This window comes from Apis cerana, linkage group LG11 (genome assembly GCF_029169275.1).
Source record: "Apis cerana isolate GH-2021 linkage group LG11, AcerK_1.0, whole genome shotgun sequence".
NCBI classification, from domain to species: Eukaryota; Metazoa; Arthropoda; class Insecta; order Hymenoptera; family Apidae; genus Apis; species Apis cerana.
Window position 1 is genome coordinate 308,706 of NC_083862.1, and position 22,402 is coordinate 331,107.

General features: G+C 38.6%; 1 protein-coding gene across 2 annotated transcripts in view; it reads left to right on the top strand.

The window, feature by feature from the left end:
• Positions 1-12,515: 12,515 nt before the first annotated feature.
• Positions 12,516-22,402, top strand: part of LOC107998593 (dipeptidase 1) — a 56,940-nt gene continuing 47,053 nt past the window's right edge. Inside the window, exons 1-2 of one of the 2 annotated variants that reach the window (XM_062081132.1) lie at positions 12,516-12,741; positions 13,353-14,099. In XM_062081132.1, coding sequence (XP_061937116.1) covers positions 14,094-14,099 — 6 coding nt within the window. In that variant the 5' untranslated portion in view covers positions 12,516-12,741; positions 13,353-14,093. Of the gene's footprint in view, positions 12,742-13,250; positions 14,100-22,402 lie in introns of those variants that run through there. The other variant, XM_017057941.3, reaches the window with a different exon arrangement.

Consider the following 22,402-nt stretch of genomic DNA (forward strand, 5'->3'; position numbering starts at 1 on the left):
TGATTTAAACGTTTCGCGTACGATGTCTATTAAAAAATATATATACGCATTAATTTCTATATCGTACGGTTGTTTGTAAATTTGCATTACGAATTTGTATGTCGAGGTTGGGCGGGCAGAGTATTTTACGTAGAAACTGAATTGTTTCGTTTCAAAATATTGATTTCTACTTTGGTAGGAACGTATATAGATGTGAACCGAACGACTGCTCCGGATCAAACGCGTCGAGCTAGCTTAATTGATCGTCCATCGATTGTTTTTTGATATAACAGCGAGAAAAACAGAGAGAAATCCGTGAAGAATGTTAACACGAATATTCATCAAGGTGAAGTTGAAATAAATTCCGACGCGTCGTTGCAAGAAGCTGGGTGGAAAATGGCGACCTTTACCGTTATTTTCGTTCACGCAATTTCGCTTTTTATGCGCGAATCCGTTCGAATTTTATCGGGACGAGCAAAAGTTGGACAAACGACACGGTTAATTAATAATGGAGAACGTCCGGGCCGATTTCGCTTCGTTCGTGTTACAAAGCAACGATTAACGGAACAAGAGAAGTGCGACAGCAGTTGGACTGACAGGCCTATTAGCGCGACACTTTGGCCCGCCTTACAGCCATTCTCTTCCGAACTGGCGCGCACCTGAGATCCCTATTAACTCCGACTTGCCTTGAAAACCGCTATAAATAGGATTCTTTTTCGTGCCTCGATAATATATCCTACGGAGTCGTGATCTCAATTCCTTCGCTTTCGTTACATCTTGACTCTCGTTTTCAAGGATACGATTTCAAAATTAATCTTCGACCACGTCTATACACATTTCGTTGCAAAGATCCTTTCTTAAAACGAGTTTCGAAGGTCGACTCGGTCGTGCACAAGTGCTCTTATCGACGATCGATGAACACGAACGATAATGGATAACGATTCGATTAATCTCGAGTATCTCGAGCCGTCTCCTTCAAATCTCCTCCTCGTTGCAACTCGTTTACGATCGCAAAGGAGGAAGAAAGCGATTGGCAAATTTCGCACGTTTTAAAGTTTAATCCCGAGGAAGAGGGAGGGCAGGAACGTGGACGCAACAAAATTGTAAAATCGATCGGCCGTTTAATAGAAGGAAGATTGCTCGTTTCTCGAAAGTAATTGGAGAACGAGGTCGCGTGATTGAATCTCGCGGAGGGTGGGACCGTCGCCGATTACTCCGCAACTCCACGGTGAATGGTCGATCGAGTGCAAGCTATTTAAATAATTCCCCAAAGTTTTATCGGCCTTCGACTCGCAGCCCTCCGCCTCTCCCTCCCAAGATACGGAAACTTGGCCAAAGCGAGGACGATCGAGAAGGGGTATTCCGTGTTAACACGTCGAGTTTTGTCCTCGAATAATAAGAGCGGCGGGTTGTTCGAAAATCGATAAACACCTGGCGCGAGGAGGGGCGGGTTAAACAATTGAAAAAGCGAGCAATATTCATCCCACGATCGATAATCCCCTTTATCTCGTTGGTCGGGCCTCTTTTCTTTCCCTTTCTCCCTCGATTTTTTCCTTTCCGTTCTTTGATATTCGGTTCGCGCGTAGAATGGACAAAGTGGTCGGATGAAACGCACGTTTCTCTTTTTAAGCGAACCGCCGCGCCGCTTTTGACAGCTCGTCGATGTATCGACGCGTGTAACACGCGCGGATAAATCTATCGAAAAGGGAAGTTTATTTCGTAGATTTCGTTGTTCTACGAACTCGCTGATCTGATTTTAAAATGAAAAGTTTTACGAGTTTATCGCGAATAACGCAGCGACGGATTTCCAAAGCGTTCTTTTCGCGTGTGTAAAGATGTTAAAAAAGTTACGAGGGTTCGAGGAATATATTTTTAACTCGAGACGAGACGCGGGGACGGGGAAAAGAGGGAGAGATAATGAAAGCGGGTCGTACGGAAACGTAAAGAATTTCAAAACGGGATGCGTCGCCCCGATGGCGCGTAATGGACGCGAAAGAAAAGGAGTTCACTCTTTTCCGCCGCTCGCCCCTCCTCGATCATCCCCCGGCTGTTCGTTAACCCTTTGTACGGCGCGAGACGTACGTAGGACTTTTAATTTTTCTCTCCACCGCGAGCTCGGACGCGGATTGTCCTGTTGTTGCTTCCGCCTCGGGAAAATAACCGAGACTTTGTGCGGCTGACGTGGCCAGTGCAAACGCGTGGAATAACAGCAGGAGGAGCGCTTCGAAAAGGTGGAACAGCGTTTTGAAATTTTCATTTTCGAGAGATAAATCGCTGCGCGATTTCCACCTATTTTTCTGGCAAGGGGAAAGTTTAAGGGGGATATCATCCCCGAACGAGAACCGAATTTTTTAATGCGGCGAGAAAAGCGCGTTCAACGGAACAACCGCGAGCTTTTGTAATGGAATAAATAAGCAAGCGGGGCTTCTGTTCCGCGCCAGCCTGGCATTTTAATTTCCTTCTCCTTTCCATTTCCCATTTGTTCCATTAACCACTCGTCTTTCTATTCCCCCCCTTCGTTGTTTTCCTTTCTCTTTTTTTTAAGAGTCGATAGATGGATTCGACTTTTACCAAGATTAATCGATTCGGTTATGCAAATTGAGCAGCCAGTGACGAACACGGGGCCATCGTCAATATTAGCCCGGTGTCAAACAACATCGTAAACTATATAGTTTCCGTGTTACTTGGCAACTAATACGAAACAAATCAAACTACGCCCCATTATCATACTGTAAACTAGATACCCGGATTAAAACCGAAATATATAACTTTGAGAAACGACTCGAAAATTTACCACCGTCGAGTTTCGAAAAAAGGAAAGCCTCCCTCGTTTCTTTGTCTTCCCGCGAGGCCGAGAAATTACGAGAATCATGAGATTTCTAGATCGGAATACATCTCTGTAGTTACGCGACGCTAAGCGAATCCCTCGCAAACTTTTTCTTTTTCCCTCCGACTTTTGAATATTAAACTTCTTCCCGGGGAAAATTTCTTTGCACGAAAATCCAGCTGTAATAATAATAATAATAATAATAATATTTTACTCGATCCAACTATATCGTCAATTTTCCTACAGAGATGAATTTCGTATCGTACGAAAAAAAAGAAAAAACACACGAAGCACGAAGGAATCGCAAATCGTAGCTCCGCAAAATTTCAATGAACGCGATATACATTCGTGTCGCGATAAGAATCGCGGTGGTCCGTCGAGCGAAACGGAAATATTATTACATGTAAATTTATACCGAATTAACCAGTGCACCGGTTCATCCCGGCCTCCATCCACCCTTTTCCGACACAATGCGCCCCGCCTATGCATATATGCATGTTATATGAATAACGAATAATGCGGAGATATTTATCACCTGGCGGTGGTGAGATGATTCCGATGCTCCGCCATTTATTCGAGCAGGCCGATACTCGAGCGGGAGGCGAGAGGGCTGATTAATTAACGACTGCCGCGCATTCGCCACTGTGACGTTTCGTTATGCGAACGCGCTTTGTCCGCCGCGTTATTGCGCCGCGCTAATTCATCCGATCAACCCATTTATTAGGTCCGCGCGATTCCACGCTCGTGCGCTTGCGCCGCGTTAACGAGAGATTCTTCCAAGGTTTCCGCGCGCGGCGCGTCAGCTCGCCGAGTATGAATCCTAGATAACGCCGATGCCAGCGAATGTAATTATCATTCAAACGCCAAGTTTCGTAAATAGAGGTTAGTTTTATGATCTATTCCGTTCTCGAGAAAAGAAAGGAAAAAGGGGGAACGTTTGCGTAAGGAAAGTTTTAAACGAGGAATTTGTTGTCCGCGATAAAGGGAGAGGTTATTTCCGCTGCTGAATTCTGTAATTTTCAAGATTACGTCTATCGTGTTTGTAGAGGTGAACCGTTTCAAGGAAAATGCGAAACATTGGTGGAAGGATGTAATTTTATTGCGAGCGTCCGAGATACGAGATTTAGATTAGCCGACTAGTAAAACAAAGTTCGAAAGCATCTTGTTCGAACTTTAATCGTGATACGCGATTTTCGAAATGAAATTTCGAAGCAGCAAGTAAATTAACATGGAGAATTTAATCAAATTAATTATCGCAAAAAATGTTTAAACGATACGCTTCTTCCGTTCGTAACCAAGTTGCGAAGGAAAAGGAAGGAATTCTTGGACATCTATATTCCCCGATGGCGTTCGATCGATGATTCGCGTGAAATCCGATTTCTAAACGAGACATTAACCGTCCATGTCCCAACCAGAACGCCGCCATATTATACGGAGTCACGATACCGTGTATTTGATGGATGGTGGTGTTTATAGGGGATCCTTGGCACGCGAAATAAAAGAGTCGTGGCGGAAGAAGAAGATCTCTCGATTCCGCGCCATTATCTCAGAATTCTTTCCATCTCCATTTCGAACGATAAGGCGGTTTCGAGCGAGGACAACAAATTCGCGAAACGAGGCCAATGATCGGTAATTATCGGCGGGAAGGGAAACGTATGCGCGATAGTTGGAAGTCCATTAGGGGAGAGGATGGATAGGAGTGTTTCCTTTTTCTCGGGCCATCCGGAGAGAAAACGAGCGTCATCAATCGCGGGAGGGAAGATTGGAAGGGGAGGGGCAAGGAAAAGGTAAGCACAAAGGGAGAAAATGGGACGCGAGATGACACGAGAAGATGGAAAAAGCGCGGCGCCACCATCGGGGTCACCGCAGACAAATAGGCTCGCGTCACTTTTAAAATGTCCTTCCGGCTCGACACGCGCGAACAGAGGGCGGAATGCGCATCTTCGAGTCACGCTCCAATCTCTTCCACCTCCGTGGAACAGCCTTCCACCCCGCCCTTGGACGGATAAACGAATGCCGCGAATTATCCGCGAATTTTCCGTCTTGTGAACGGCCGTACGGCGATGCTGCCCTGTGAAATATGGCCAAAGTAGGCGGAAGTAGGAAAAATGAAGCGAGATCGATCGCGATAAAATAAGAATAATGCGTTTCACCCTCGAAGAAGAATGGTGCCGGATCTCGCAGCCGAAATCTTTCCATCCTTTAACGGTATTAAAAACGTACGCAAAAATTGTTGCGATATCGTCGATAAGATCGATGTTCGCATTACGTTGAAACGAACTCGATCCGTCCAAAAATTTATTCGTCGCTGCATGCGATATTTCCACGCGACGATGTTTACTTATTTTTCATGGCGATAAAAGCGGAGAGAAGAAGCGGGACGATTGATCTTCCCCTCCCCGTTCGCTAGATAGATGGTTATCCTCGATCATCTCGCCGGTCTAGCAAGGAAAATGGAATTTACGAAACTATCGTCCGGATGCTACACAACCGCGACAATTTGCGATTGCGAAAGGATATTCGAGCGAAATTTCGGACGAATAAATTTCCTAAATAAGAATATATCGATCGGCGAAACGTACGTGTAGAAGCGGTGGAAAATATTTGCCGAAATTCGAACGTATTTTGCATGGAGCAAAATTCCTAATGTCCCGCTCAACTGGTAGAGTTCCAAAAATGTAAAAATACTCGAGGTAATCGAAGTGGCTGTGTACCAAGTATATATGCGTAACTCGTGAAGATTCGAATGGCGTAATTTCAGACCCCCCCTCGGAATCCAAACGTGAGTAACTGCAAAGTAGCGACGAGTCAACGGTCATGGATCATGATCACCGCCGAAACCACTCCGAGGATATTGGAGCCGCCGGGAGAACGGCGAAGAAACTGGAACAACGACTGGAAAAGTAACGAGGTCGTTGTACGTATCCGGGAAAAATATCGGGTCGCTGGGCCACGCCTCGCAAGGCCACGACGGCTTGGATCATTCCCAGCAGGACATCTGCATTGGTGAAATGCTTCTCCTCGAAATTTTCGATTAACGAAAATCCACCGATTCGTTCGTATTCCAGCAGCGCGGAAAGACGTTGCTTTGTCGGACCAAAATAATGTTATACCACTCGCGGTAAAATTGACAGTCGTTGATTTATTGCCTGCCTCGTGGAACGTTACAATTTCTCAACTCTCTTATCGATCTACCCTACGTATCGGGATGAATCGCAGCTTTTGCGCAATGATCGTATTTTTATTGCTACGAGTTTTTTCTTCTCTCTTGTTGAAACGGAAGCTCGAACGGGTACTCGAATAGCTGTGTGCGAAAGTAATTTTAATTATACATCGGGCTTTGGTTCGAGAGAAAAGTAACCAAGCGTATTTTATTGATAGCTCTTTGTGCCGTGGATTGTTACGTAAAAAAATAGGAGAAGGGGAGTAACGCGCCAAACTATTATAATTAAAAAGTCGTGGCAACTGCAAAATCCATTCCGGGGGATGTACTTGGATGTTTAAACGCCCTTTTCGAAGAGAGAGAATTGAAACGCGACCTCATGGTTGACATTCCATCTTTCGATTTTCCTTTTTATCCAACTCTTTCGAATAAATTCGTTCCTACTCTTTTTAATTCGATTCGAAATTGCTCGAGTAAGGAAAAAAATAAGAACGTGTTATATTATCGAGAGATGCTGATAATCGAGTCAAACTTGTTCGTTCACACTCGATAATTCTGTTCTAACGAACCTCTTTAATTATCGACAAACAAGAGGTCGTTCATCGAGTAACCGAAGCTTGAATTCCTCCGGCGTTTGAAACGTCGTTCAGCTCCGCACCACTTTACCGTTAAATATTAAACAGCAACGAGATGCAAACACAATGAAAGCATCTTCGTCTACCAAAGCAGTCGCTTGGAATTAGTCATTAGCCGAGGACTAAGGTAAAATCTGAAGGCAAACCTATTCGTCGTCGACTCGTATACTCACTTTGCCATCACTCGACACAACGAAATTTATGCCTCGAGCAAAATTAATTAAATCCCGTAAATTGGCTCGAGAAATGTCGTATGACTCAACGTGTGAATATTATTATTGAATCTACGTCTTATATTTTTATATCGATGAAATTGTATAAATTGAACGATAAGATAAATTTGTCGCATCTTTCGTCTGCGTAGACGTTAAAGCTTCTTGAGATTAATCATTTAAAAGCAATCGTTCTTGACCAACTACGAGCTCGTGGTTAGAGCTTGCATCCGGGAGAAAAGGTCACGATGAAAAATTAATGTGCCGACAAGAATAATTGATAGAAATCAGTTGCATCTTCCTTGTGATTGTGGATTAAATCGAACCAGCGTTAAACTTTGATGAGTTTGAAACGAGCGATAAGGCTTTTTATGCTTATCAAATGACGCCCGAGCAAAGTTCGCTCAAAGGACTGATACGTGACTGAATTACGTGATAAGAACGATTTGCGAGAAATAAATTAAATCTCTTGAATTTACATTACAAATGCGAACCAAAATCCGTGTTTTTAGAAAAGATCGTGAATTTTGGAGAGGATACGATATATGATAATGAAACTTTTAATTATACGATAACGATTTAATCCAAATTATTAATTTGAATAATGAAATTATAATTAGGAATAATTAATTTATTTTATTAACAATTAGAACAAGATTTAAAGTTCTTTTTCTTTTTTTGAAAAATGCGTTTAAACGAGATCGTAATATATAAATGATGAAATCAAATGTCGTAATTACAAGATTCGCGTAAAAATATATCCGCTTTGTACGCTCGAGACTTAATAATATAGAGGATAATGAAAATTTCAAGCTTACATACCTGACTAAAGAAGTAATAATTAATGCACGGTTGTTATAATCCCAACATTTGAAAACTGATGGTCCACTTCTCATCAAAAAAAAAGATTTCCGATTCGAACGAAAAAAGATTATTAAACGTATATCAAATTCAAAAGTATATCAATAAGAATTGTACGATATTCTCGCTTTACATTATAATAAATTTATTAAGCGAATTGATCGAATAACCTATATAATACGTATTTATAATAAATACACTGTGATATAAATTGTAATTCCATAAAGAGAGAATTTATAAAATTAAATAATCGCGATTCATTCGAGCACTTTGCGCGTGTTTTCCACTTTATTCAATTGACGTTTCATGAAAAATGTCGACCTTTTATAAACTTCCGAATACCAAGGATCAACCAATCAGGACGTATCCTTAAATATCTTTCACGTGATTGGTGCGTTGCTGTTACCAAAATTTTTCGCATTTAAAGAAAAGTCGTAGAAAATCTTCCTTGCTTATTTATTCGCAAAATAAATAGTTTTCACTTTATTATCCTTGAAATTTTTAAACGAATCGATGAAATAATCTTAAGGATTCGTATATTACGAATTTATTAAAAACTTTAAACGAGAATAATATTCAAAAGTATATTAGATTTATAAAATCTCGTTTTATGGAAAAACAATATTTATAATATAGAAATCATCCGTAGTATTCCAATTAGTTTAAAAACTTTAAAAAAAGATAATAAAGATAAACTATCTATTTTGCGAATAAATAAGCAAGAAAGATTGCTTGTGACTTTTCTTTAAGTGGAAAATATTTTAGTAGCAGCACTGCACCAATCACGTAAAAGATATTTAAGAACGTGTTCTGATTGGTCAGCCCTTGGTACCCAAAAGTTTATAAAAGACCGACATTTTTCGTGACACGTCATTTGAAGAGAATGTTGCGAGTTGAAAAATAAAAAATGCATGTAAAGTGCTTAAATGAAATATTAAAAGTATATTAATTTTATAAATTCTCGCATTATGGAACAACAATTTATATCCCAATATATTTATGATGATAAATATGAATTACTTGTTATTCGAACAATTTGCATAAAAACATTAAACGACAAAATTAAAGATAAAAACATTTATTTTACGAATAAATAAAGAAAAAAGATTTTCTTTTTTTTTTTAATTACAAGCTAAAAAGCTTGTGAAAATATAATAGGAAAATGAGTAGAGGTTAAGTACCTCTCTACACTCTTAAAATAATAATAAATTAAAAAAAACAATATAAGAGTAAGACCAATTTATTGCAACACAAAAATTGTAGAACAGAAAAAATTTTCAAAAACGTACCAAGGCGTAACTTAATGTCTGAATAAGGAAAAAAGATTCCTTGTTACTTTTCTTTAATCGCGAAAAATTTCGGTAGCAACAACGCACCAATCACGTAAAAGATATTTGAGTACGTGTCCTGATTGGTTGAGCTTGGTACCCAAAAGTTTATAAAAGGTCGACATTTCTCGTGAAACGTCAATTGAATAGAATGTTTCGTTTTGAAAAGAGGGAAACGCGTGCAAATAAATCGCAAATATTTAAAAATACATTAATTTTATAAATTCTCGTATTGGAATAACAATTTACATTACGATATATTTATAATATATACAAATTACCTATATCATTTTAATTAGTTTAAAAACCTTAAAAAAGAATAAAGATAAAAATATTTATCTTGCGAATAAATTAGTAAGGAAGATTTCCTGCGATTTTTCTTTAAATGCGAAATATTTTAGTAGTAACATTGCACCAATCACGTGGGAAATATTTAAGAACGTATTCTGATTGGTTTAGCCTTGGTATCCAAAAGTTTATAAAAGGTCGACATTTCTCGTGAAACGTCAATTGAATAGAATGTTTCGTGTTGAAAAGTGGGAAACGCATGTTAAATGTTTAAATGAATCGCGAATATATTTAAAATTATTTTACATGTTCTCACATTACAATTTATATCACAATGTATTTGTGATATATAAATCACCTATATTATTCCAATTAGTTTAAAAATTTTAAAAGAAACTAAAGATAAAACTCTACTTTGCAAATAAATTCTTATTACTTATTACTTTTCTTATTACTTTTCTTTAATTGCGAAAAATTTTGATAATAGCAACGCACCAATCATGTAAAAGATATTTAAGGACGTGTTCTCATTGATTGGGGTTTGATACCGAAAAATTTATAAAAGATCGATATTTTTCATAAAACATTAATTGAACAAATTGTTACGCATTGAAAAGAGAAAAGCGTGCGGAAATGTTTGTATTAAATCTTTGAATAAATCGCGAATATTCAAAAATATATCAAATTTATAAAATCTCGTTTTATGGAACAACAATGCATTCACAATATATAAATCACCAATATTATTGCAATTAGCTTAACAATTTTTAAAAAAGAATAAAGATAAAATTATTTATTTTACGAATAAATAGGCAAGGGAGATTTCCTATTACTTTTCTTTAATCGCGAAAAATTTTGGTAATAGCAATGCACCAATCATGTAAAAGATATTTAAGGACATGTTTTGATTGGTTGGGCTTTGGTATCGAAAAGTCTATAAAAGGTCGACATTTCTCGTGAAACGTCAATTGAATAGAATGTTTCGTGTCGATAAGTGGGAAACGCGTGCAAAGTGCTTAAATAAATCGCGAATATTTAAAAATACATTAATTTAATAAATTCTCGTATTAATGGAATAGCAATTTATATTACGATATATTTATAATGTACAAATTATTTATATTATTTCAATTAGTTTAAAAATCTTCTCTTTATTCTCTTCTCTAAAAAGAGAATAAAGATAAAAGTATTTATTTTGCGAATAAATAAACAAAGGAAGATTTTCTACGATTTTTCTTTAATTTCCGTCGTAGTAACAACGCACCAATCATGTGAGAGATATTTAAGGATACGTCCTGATTGGTTGATCCTGGGTACTCAAAAGTTTATAAAAGATCGACATTTTTCGTGAAACGTCATTTGAAAAAAATTTTGCGACTTGAAAAATAGAAAATGCGTGTAAAGTGCTTAAGTGAATCGCGAATATTTAAAAGTATGTTAATTTTATATGTTCTAGCATTATGAAACAATAATTTATATTACAATGTATTTGTGATATATAAATCATTTGTATTATATATTATTCCAATTAGCTTAAAAATTTTTAAAGAAAATAAAGATAAAATTATTTGTTTTGCAAATAAATAAACAAGAAAGATTCCTTATTACTTTCCTTTAATTGCGAAAAATTTTGATAGCAGCAACGTTCCAATCACGTGAGAGATATTTAAAGATATATCCTAATTGGTTGAGCCGTGGTACCGAAAGTTTATAAAAGATCGACATTTTTCATAAAACGTCAATTGAATAAATTGTTACATTGACAAGAGAAAAGCGTGTGAAATATTTCTATTAAATCTTTGAATAAATCGCGAATATTGAAAATATATCAAATTTATAAAATTTCACTTTATGTAACAACAATTTATATATCACAATGTATTTATAATATTTATAATTAGCATACAAATTTAAAAAAAAAGATAAAACTATTTATTTTGCCAATAAATAAACAAGAAAGATTCCTTATTACTTTTCTTTAATCGCCGAAAAATTTTGGTAGCAACAACGCACCAATCACGTAAGAGATATTTAAATACGTGTCCTGATTGGTTGATCCTTGGTAATCAAAAGTTTATAAAAGATCGACATTTTTCGTAAAACATCAATTGTTATATGTTGAGAAGAGAAAAGCGTGCGAAATGTTTGTATTAAATCTTTGAATAAATCGCGAATATTGAAAAGTATATCAAATTTATAAAATCTCGTTTTATGAAACAACAATGCACTCACAATATACAAATCCTCAATATTATTGCAATTAACTTAACAATTTTTAAAAAAGAGTAAAGATAAAATTATTTATTTTGCGAATAAATAAGCAAAAAAGATTTCTTATTACTTTTCTTTAATTGCGTAAAATTTTGGTAGCAACAACGCACCAATCACGTAAAAGATATTTAAGTACGTGTCCTGATTGGTTGGGCCTTGGTACCCAAAAGTTTATAAAAGGTCGACATTTTTAGTGAAACGTCAATTGAATAATATGTTTCGTGTTGAAAAGTGGAAAGCGCGTGCAAAGTTAAATAAATCGCGAATATTTAAAAGTATATTAATTTTATAAATTCTATTAATGGAATTATTATTTCAATTAGTTCAAAAATCTTAAAAGAGGACAAAGATAAAAGTATTTATTTTGCGAATAAATAAGCAAGAAAGATTGCTCGTGACTTTTGTTTAAGTGGAAAATATTTTAATAACAGTAGTGCACCAATCACGTAAAAGATATTCAAGGACCTGATTGGTTGGCCCTTGGCATCCAAAAGTTTATAAAAGGTCGACATTTTTGGTAAAACGTCAATTGAACAAAGTGTTGCGGGTCGAGAAGAAAGAAATGTGTGCAAAGTGTTGTATCAAGTGCTTGGATGAATCGCGAATATTTATAAAGACGTCAAAGGTATCAAAGAGAAGATAAGAAAGGATAAGACGCCTAAAGAAGAGGTAAGCGTTTTTGAAAAAGAAAAATTCAAAATGTTTTATCCAACAATGTTATAGCATTTATCGTATTATAGATTATTATAAAATAAGCGCATTTTAAGCTTGGTTTTTCTTTTGTGAAGCTGTCTATGAACATTTAAATAAGTATAGCGCTTAAGTAAGAAATCGTAACTCTAACAATGATGCTAAAAGTGCTAGGAGAACGAATCTTTTTACTCAAAGTGAAACGCAAGCGTATATACATTGATTGAAGTAGTACTTCCGCTTACTTGACTCGAGCAGTTATACAAGAGACACGCGCTTGTGAGAGAACGTTAAAGTCACGTCGCAGTAATTCGGAGTGTTATTTAGCTTAATCGGCGGTTTTTCTATTATTAATAAAATTATTATTCCTTTTTTTTCTTTTTTAATCGTAATTGTATTTAAAAATATCTTATTGTGTTCGATTGAAAAAAAAATTTATTAGTTTTTTTATGCATGGAGTACAATCGGTAAAGTAACTTATATAAAGGTATATTTTATTAAGCAAACATTATAATTGCATGTATAGAATTGTAAATAAGAAAATAGAGACAAAGGTAACAAAATAGTGATATAAATGTAAAGAATCTCGTACACTTTATAACTTCTCGCATTAGAAACTTTTTATTTTTAATTACATCTCAAAACATGGTTAAGAAAATATATTTCAAACAATACATCCTTGTACCTTTGTTTCGTTTCTTTGCAAGAATATATGGATCATTTTTATTTAAATTAAAAATTAAAAATAAAGTTCAAATTCAAAACAAGCGATTCGATTTTAAATTATTAGGGACGAGATATAAGAATTTTTTAGAAAATATCGATCTTAACCTCAAAAATCAATCGATATATTTGCCACAGCTTAGTACGAAATTTTTCGGTAGCTAGAGCGTGCCAATCAGATGAAAGATATTTAATGGTGTGCTCTGATTGGCGCGATTGAATCGCGTTCTTTTCCGAACAAAAATTTTTAATTCGCACAATAGATGGCGTGAAAAGATGTATTACATTTAACGTATTACACGATAGAAATCTAGTTTTAATAAATTATTCGCGATTGTGTATCTATATAGAATATTTAAACAGTCAATATTGTAGATACTACGTATATTAATCTACCGTCAATGTCGAGAAAGATGACAAAGAGTAAACGACTCGATCGACGCGACAAAAACTCATTGTGAACGCGACCGAGTGGCAATGGAGGTTAGAGGCGAGTGTACGGAGCGCGCAGCAACATTTTTCGTGGTGACATACCGAAGAAATTCAGGGGCATCGGGAGCTTCACATGGGAGGGTTTTGGAGGCTGAGTAGGGAGCTTGCGCCTAGCCAGGCCGACTGGTTCGAGCTTGCGAGGTTTCGAGCAGCAGCCAGTCGCCGGCTGCCGGGCCACGACCTCGCATCTCGTCTGGCTTTGCTCCCCTTTCCGTGTCGAAACATCGAAAGCCACGCTTCTCGTATCGTAACTCGCGGAGTGTCGCGAATTTTAACAACACCACTCGACATCTCGATATAATTCTATCCATCGTTGTTTATATCTATCGGCTTTTCCCGGTTGCAAGAAATAGTGGCAAATAATCGCAAAGTGACGAACATTCGTTCGATCGTAAAGTTTACACGCGAAAACAAAACAAAAGATCTCGGGCAATAGTGTGAGAGTGATATCGAGCAGTGTATCGATTAGTTCCGTTCGAAGTGTCGTACGTTTCGCGGTAGTTCTTCCTTGAGATCAGTCGTCGTTTCGGCATGGCGAATGGGTGATAAACACGAGACTCCTGATCCGCCGCAGCTCGACGGTGTCTTTCAACAACGGGGGAGGAATCATGTGAGGTTACGACCATGAGGGTGAGTGATTCTACGTCTTTACTTTCGCACGTTTTACTTTTATTCCGAGAATATTTGTCAGGGATTAAGATATCGCAATGCTTCATCCCGTGTCATCGTGCGACGCGTTTTCGAGTCGAATACAAATGCACGGAGGGAGAATAGTTAGGTTAGGCGATAGCTGGACGAAATGTCAGCACGAATTTTCTGTATTACCGCGTTTGCTCTGTACGTTACCGTTTAAGCCCACCCGTTGCGCGCGCTGATTTATCGCGCGCTGAACGAGCCACGCAGCTTTGGCCTGTAATTATTTTCACGTGACTGTTGTCAGGATTAAACTCTCGTCCCCGATAGAACGTGTTTTTGCGCTACCTCGTGTTACCCGCGTGTTGGTTCGACCGTCGATTTACGGTATTTCTTTTTTCTTTTTTCTTTTTCGTTTTTAACGACGGAGGTAAAGTATTAAGATTTACGGAGATTTCATTAATTTCTCAAATTTTCTTTTCCTCTTTTTTTTCGAAAGTAATTATTAAATTTTCTTATATCACGATGTTTCGAGGAAATTTTCTTCAGTCGAAACTTGATAAACGCTGTTCGCGCTGTTGTTGATGGCAGTCGTGTTGGGATTTTAAATCGTAAAAGTTGCGGAATCTCGATAAACATTGGGAAAGTAGGAGGGAAGCTTTTCGAAAGCACGGAAATTAGTTCATTATATCGACGTCATAAATTGAGCTTCCTCGCGCTATATTTCCACGAGCTTCTTTAAAATGTTCTTAATCGTCCCGATCCTTGCGTACGAGATTTTCGAGAATAATAATTTTAATAGAAGGGAAAGGGGATCGGATTTTCACGATGCGTTACATCTCGCGGAAATGGTTATCATCGTTGGTAATAGGTTTAATTCTGACTTACGTGCAAGAATTTATTAAGAAGAGTAAATTACAGCAAGGATACCGAGTGGTTAAATTTATTACGAAGGAGCATAGCGAATTTACGGTAAAGACATATTTTATTATCGTACCAAATGTAATACAAACTCTAGGAAACACTTTCACGATATAATATCGCTAGCGTTCATTGTACGCACTTACAAAGTTTATTACGGGTACTCTGATGTTTCGTTCGTTATAGTAACCAGATCCGGACAAATATACGCGTAATTTTCATTCCTCTCTATTTTTCCTTTTCTTTTTTTTTTTCCTACGAGAAATACACGAGCGTTGAAGGAAAATCGTACATCTTGGATCTAAATACGAAACTTTAAGATTCTTTAAGACTGTTTAAAATAGTTTCAATTGGATAGAGATGAAATTAAAGGCGGGGCATTAGCGAGAATCGAATCCTCGAAACGTATTTGCGAGGTAAACAAAGTTTTGCCGGATCGATTAAATCTGCGATGAGATAGCGGTCGCTTAATTGGTGTTTTCCTAAGGAAAATAGAGGAATCGATTGCGGGAGGAGGAAGGGTATCGAGGGAATTTTCGCGTAATTTCTGGAAGGGTCGCTGTTCGAGGCGCATCGTCTTCGTCTTGATGGAAACGTAGGCGCGACTCGGCTGGCAAATTAATCCTCGTTATCGATCAACCAGACGCGATCCGTCTGCGGCTTTTGTTTCCGGTCGGGAAGTCGTTCCCCGGGAACGAGAAAACCGAAATCTTGCCTCTCTTGATCCGACACAGCTTCCCGCTAATTCCATCCTCTTCGTCAGCCTCGGGACCTAACCGGGAAAAATTGGACGAAGGAGCAAAAAGAAGAACGTACAAGATTTCCCTCGTTAAATATCGGGATAGGAATTTTTTTTTTTCTATAAATTATTGCGAAAACGAAGAATTTATCCGAGCGGGTAATTAGCGGATGGTACATCTTTTCCTCGTTTCCCGCGATCCTTTTCCTTATCTTCGTTGCAAAGTTTTTTTATTTCCAGTTCCGTAACTTTCCCGTTTGAAAACTTTGGTCGTGACGAGTTTCATTGTTTTGAAAACTCGCCTCTCAGAAATGAGTCGGTAGTTGGTAGGATAAAAAAACTTGGAGCGTCATCCACGACGAGATTAAAACGCGAATTCGAAAATTAAATTTTGCACGAAAAGATCGATTTTCCCTTAAATAACTTTAATAATATTATTTTATTATCGTAGAAACCGAGCAATACGGACATCATCGATGCATACGCGTGTTAAGCAAATTGGATATTTGATATTAATGCGCGTTCGCATCTATTCCTTAACGACGCGTGGAATTCTATCTTTCTCCAATAAATTTCGAATCGTGAAAATAACGCGACCCCCAACAATCGCGATGCAGATATGCGCGATAATCGGTATCGATAGTTGCAAGTGATTATCGTCGGAACGAAAGTGGAGTATTATTGGTCAATAATTGCAAGTTTATCCTTTATATACGTGCGTTAATTGTAAATTCTATATTATGTGTTTAATTAGATCGATGTAATCCATATATCACGCGTAATTGTACGATACTCTCTCTAGAATCTACTCGTGCGTATTCGCGATGAGTACGAGACGTAATCTCTTCGAATATAATCCAAAGGATATTGTAATTTCGTAGATAGCGAAAGAAGGCGAAGAAAAGGAAAAAAAAAAAAAAAAAAAGAAAGGATAATTTAATTAAATTCTACCCTCGACACGTTGGAAAAATGTTTCGCATTTTTAGCGTTTTTTTATAACTTAGAGGCCAAAGTTTATAAAACCTAATCCCCAAGTATTAAAAAGTTTTCAAAGCTTGGGAAAAAGCTGTACCGTCTCTTGTTCTCGCGGTAGCGCAATTACCGACTCGCCCTCTATCGCTAAGTACCATACAAAACACTTAAAACGGCTTCAACTTATCGTTACTACTAAATTTAATCGATAGACAAAACCGCGGAGGAGGCTCTCGGTTCGCTAACTCGGGGTCGAAGTTTCCGGTTTGGGACAAGTTCTTTCCGAGTTTCGTTTACCGAGGAGGAAACTCCGATAGATTAACAATCATCCCTGTTCCGTCCTCCTGGTTACTTTTAATCGAAAGATCGTGCGGTTAACGATCGGAGATACGCTCGAAACTTTTCAACCGCGAGAGAGAGAGAGGGGCGGCTAACTCTGGAACGACGGATGGATTTTTCGTGCACGTGTCCACGTCGGGAAGCTCGTCTCCATTTCGACAAAATTTTCGCGGTGGATAGCGAAGAAGCGAGACGAGGAACGGCCGTGAACGAGAGCGGTGGTGGGGGGGACAGTGGTAACCTTGCTCGAAACACGACCAAGAAATTCAATTGCGTTATTTCTCGTTTACGAGAACGAGACAACCTCGCCTCGGATCTCGCGCAACTCATTTCAAACAATTTTCTTGCACGCTCGTAAACTCGAGGCTGGCTCCGGGCTAACCGTAAATATTCCTAGATACGCTTTCTATGAAAATACGTCGCATCGAGGCAAACAACACTGCTTTCTTCGATCCGATACTCGAATTCGCCGCAAAGAATTCTTTCTCGTAGCAGAATTACGAAAATATGATAAATATCAAAAAAATCAAAAATATGATAAATGGATGGATGGAAGAGATATCATTTTACGAGTTGTACGATCGCGATATGAAATTAGAGGATGGGGGAAGTGGGGCGAAGAAAATTGTCGCATTTCGTTCGATCGAAACGAAAATTGCGTTCGTATTTTCCTCTGTGACACCAGCTTTTGTGACAGTTCCATCGAGCGGAGAACGTCTCTGGATTTGAATGAAAGAATCGCGTCATTTTTCTCCCTTTGTACCATCATTTCACCGTTCTTTATCATTCGAAAATCCATCAATTATTTATAGCCGCGACAAAGGATCGACCGCTCGAATTTATCGCTCCGTGGAATACTGCCGATTCGAACGTGAACGTATTCGCCTACGATTTCCAATCGATGTAACAATTTTTTCCTTCGACGATTACAACGTTAAAAATGTTAAAAGGTTCGTCGAGCGTTTTCCAACTTGTCAAAGTTGGGAGAATTTATTCAATTTCGAAAATTGCACGATCCCTTGTAATAAATTTTCGTCCCGATCGTCCCGCAGAAATTTCGCGACAGAACTCGATTTCCCGTTCTTGTTCATCCTCGTGTTCCACGAACGGCGATCAATCACCTCGATAATTAACGATGCCCGTTTCTAATTATCCATGTCCTTGTTGATCGGTATTCGTGCTCTCCATTCGATCGAACCGATCGATTTTTCTCTCTCTTCGCGAACGATCTCGATGGCAAATAATTCTCGCTCTCGGAGATCGTTTTCTTTCATTTGGAGCAAAGAGGAAAAAAGCTAATGGCACGCGGAAATTTGAATTTCAAGCGCAGAATGCGTCGATGCGTTACAAATAACGAGCACTTGGATTTTTATCGTATTGGGGAATTCGACTCGCTAACTTTTCCGACGTTCATTGATATTTAAAGTAAGAATAACGGTGGACGGAGAGAAGATGCGTCGATGGCTAGGAATTTGAGATATTTTCGCGTTATCAACGATTGTTCGACAAAGGTTTTTCCGGGGGTTGGCGTGGAGAATGGGAAATTGGCCAGCGTTTTTCATAATCCTCTTACATTTTCAGTTAACTGGGTCGACGGAAATTATACGTTGTTGTATTCACGCCTGTCCATCCCGAGCGGAACACGGGGAAAGCGCAGTTATGGCGAGTGGAAAAATAAAATCGAAACCCTCTGACAAACATTGACGAAACCGGGTGGTAGATAAATAACAATTATCCGCTTATGGAAAATACTATCTCTCTCTCTTCCTCCATCTTCGTTCATTTTGCACGTTAAAACGTGCGTCACGATATCGAGTATATACACACACATTAGCGTGGACATTGTTAATAACGTTAGGACACGTTATCCTGAAATTATTGTCCTCGAACAAACATTTGGAAATCTCGAATGTTTATTAAAATCGTAATGCGGGCGTCGTCTAATTTTCTCATTCGTACAAATAATTCTAAAATTACAAGCGCTTCTTAAATCGCACTAGTGCTCTCCCATCCGTTTTCGAAAACTTTTGGAATACTGGCGTTACACAAGGGAAGCGTGGAACGTGTTCGATCCTCGCGAATTTTTATCCTGTATCAATTTATTATTCTGATTAAAAACGTGATGTTGGATTTTTAATTTCTAGAATCGCGCAAACACCTCCGCTAAAATTACACTAATTTCGATTCCTTCGATACGGGAGATGTGGGAAATCTGACGAGGAATCGGAGGAGAAATGGCGAGAAATTCGTTAAGCGGAGAAGCGTCGGCGTGGAAAAACGCGAGGGCTACGTGACGCGTTTTGCCAAGGTGGATCGAGGAAAGAGAGCAGGGGTGGAAGTAAGTGGCGGGATAAATAAAAAGGGAGGAGATGTTTGCATAATATATGAAAATTTCCAAGACACCCTTCGAAAGTGGGAAAAACTGGTAGGCGGCGTGGAGAGAGATTGAACACGGGTCGAAAGAATGGAGTCGGTGAATTTCTCGAATCTCGGTCTTCGTGGCCCTCGCTTCTTTCCGAACTTGTTTCTTATTTATTCATGAAACGCTCGCCCAGCGTGTATCCCGAGGTGTACGGGCGCGATGGAAAAAAGATTTTTCGTCGAATCGTTATGGAAATCCGTTACACGGGTGTAACGCTGAGTTTCGCGGATTTCTCGCCCAATTTAAACGCCTCTTTCGCCTTGTGCAGTCGTTTCGATCTCTCTCTCTCTCTCTCGCTCTCTTTCGTCAAAAACAATTTTATTTCTCCGCTTCGTCTTTTTTCCTCTTTTTTTGTTTCGTCGAGTTTCGTCCAGTTTATTTCATTACGTTCGAACGAAGCCGCGACAGAAATGGGAGGGAAAGAAATGGGAGGGAAGTTGTGGATTTTCTGGTTAGAGGAGCGGGATAGGAGTCAATATTGAAAAAACGAAATCGCTCGTTTTATATCGAAAATTCTATCGGAATTCAAAGATAGTGGGGATTTAATTTTATTTCTCGAATAAAAATACACGTTCGGCGAGAAAAGCGCGCGATTCCACGTTTAATACGCGACGGTATAATTATTCCGCGGGGAGTTTTAATCGTGTAATTACAAAGGGTCGTTTGTAATTCTCCCAGAGATGGGAAAATATCTTGTAAGTCCGTCCCTCGGACTCAATTATTTTCGCTGCCTCTCGTGTTTTTTCCCCCATTTTTTTCGCGAAAAGAAATTGAGAGCGTATAAATGCAGATACATCATTCCGGATGTAATAAACTGTCTAAATCGAGGACAAAAACTTGGAGGTTGGAAGAAAGTTGGATCTCGTTTGCTTAAGAGAGTACTTGGAAAGCTGCCTGTCGAAGGGGTCAAAGGGAAATTAATCCCCTTGGAAAAAGAAAATTCGGGTCGAATTGGAAAGCAAAGTGGAGGAAGATTCGCGTCACGTCGAAGGGCTTAATTCCGCGAAACGACGGAAAAGTCGGTAAAGTATGAATAATCGCGGAGGCGGAGGCCGCCTTGGCAACTTTAGGTTGGGCAAGCAAGCCCCGAAGCAGCGAAACCATCCATTACGGATCATTATCGAGTCTTGATTTATAATCCCGTTCGAGCTAAGATCTGGGATCAGCTTTCGCTGCTTTATCACACAACCCGCAAATCCGTCTGCTTAACGCCCTCCTGCAAGCGGATACCTCGAAATTTTCGATACCTGTCGCCTCTTCTCACGACGTTTCGGGTCCTTTCCATGAAAATCATTTCCCACGTATCTTTCTTATTCTCCTTCTTTTCCTCCCAGCGTACGAGTTACGTAGTTTTAACGAGTTGAAAAGAAGAGAAGAAAGAAAGAAAGGGAATGGAAGGGAGAGGAAGTTGAACGATACCGAAACTGAAGTTTATTTTTTCCTAGCTGCGCCGATGAATTTTCAAAATAGAAACGTGTTTCATAAAACACGTACATTCCTTGGTACAAGAGTATAAATGAAAATACAGAATGTAGAATCCTCTTTAAAACGCGGTATTTCATGGAATATTCAGAACGTATCCGCTAGTTTTTTTTTTCACTATCATTGTCACGTTTGTCTCTGCAAAAATAAAAAAACCACGCGAACGAAGCAAGGTGGTTGTAAACCGCCATCCCCGTTCACTTCTTCGAACGAAAATTATTTCGTTATAAAGTTAGCGATGTAACGGAAGCTGCTCCTCCTTCCTTACCCTGATATTCCGAATTATTTCTCTTCTAGCGCGCGAGATTAATAATCCTTTGCGATCGGAATATCGCGGTCATTTGTCAACGCATCGATTAATCATCCTCTGAAAATAGATTAACATATTATGTTTCTAATGCCACGGAATTATCCCTTATAATTTATCTCTCGACGCAGACTCTCTAAATATCTGATATATAATTTGAAATAACACGATTCGACGAGGATAAAATAACTCCGGGCAAAGTTATTTTAAATTTATTCCAAGGAGACGGTTTTTAATTTAAACACGATGTACAAAAAACGTCCATCGTGTTGTATAAATTAGGAAGGAGGGGGGGAAAAATTGTCAAGACCGATCAGAATCGATTTCTTTCCTTTCCAGAAAATTGAACGTGTGGAAATATTTACCCGGTTCTGGGTAACCCGGTCGACGTACGATATAATAAATCTTGAGGAGGTGTTCGAAAACCCAACCGATCGTCATGAACGCTTTCGACAATTCTAATTCGTTCGAATGAATCTTCTTTCGAATATTCTCTCTTTAATCTCGCTTATACGAGGACAAGAATCGATGGAAAAAGAGAAAGGATTCGCTTTGAACTATTACGAAATTATCTCTCCGAGTCGATTTTCACGAGTCGAGGATTCCGATTCCGAAGCAAACGTAAATCGTGAAACAGGCTTGTGTATTACCTGGACGGTTATTACTCTCTGTTATTTCCAGCGTAGAAAGTAGAATAGAGCGAAAATAGGACGACGGCGAGTGGAGCGAGTTAATGGAAAGACTACTTGCGATTCGAATTTAAAATCTACATTCGAAAGCACTTTTGAAAATATCAAATACAATGTATCTCATAATTTCATCGCCGAGCTGCAATTTATTAAATGTCGGATTTCCCAATTTTTACCTCGCATATTATTGTTTCTCCTGCGTATTTAATTACGCGTGAAACGATCCCCGTAATTTTTAGAGCGTATCGGGACGAGAATACACGATGCGACATAAATTTTAGAATTTTAAAAATTGCGCTTCAACTTTTGTCAAACATAAATAAATTCGGCGAAAAGTGTGCGAAATCTTGGCAACCGAGCTCTCTGAAACCGCACGATCGAGTTATACGAACGATCGAGTTCCGAAACCGTAAACGGAGGAGTCGAGTT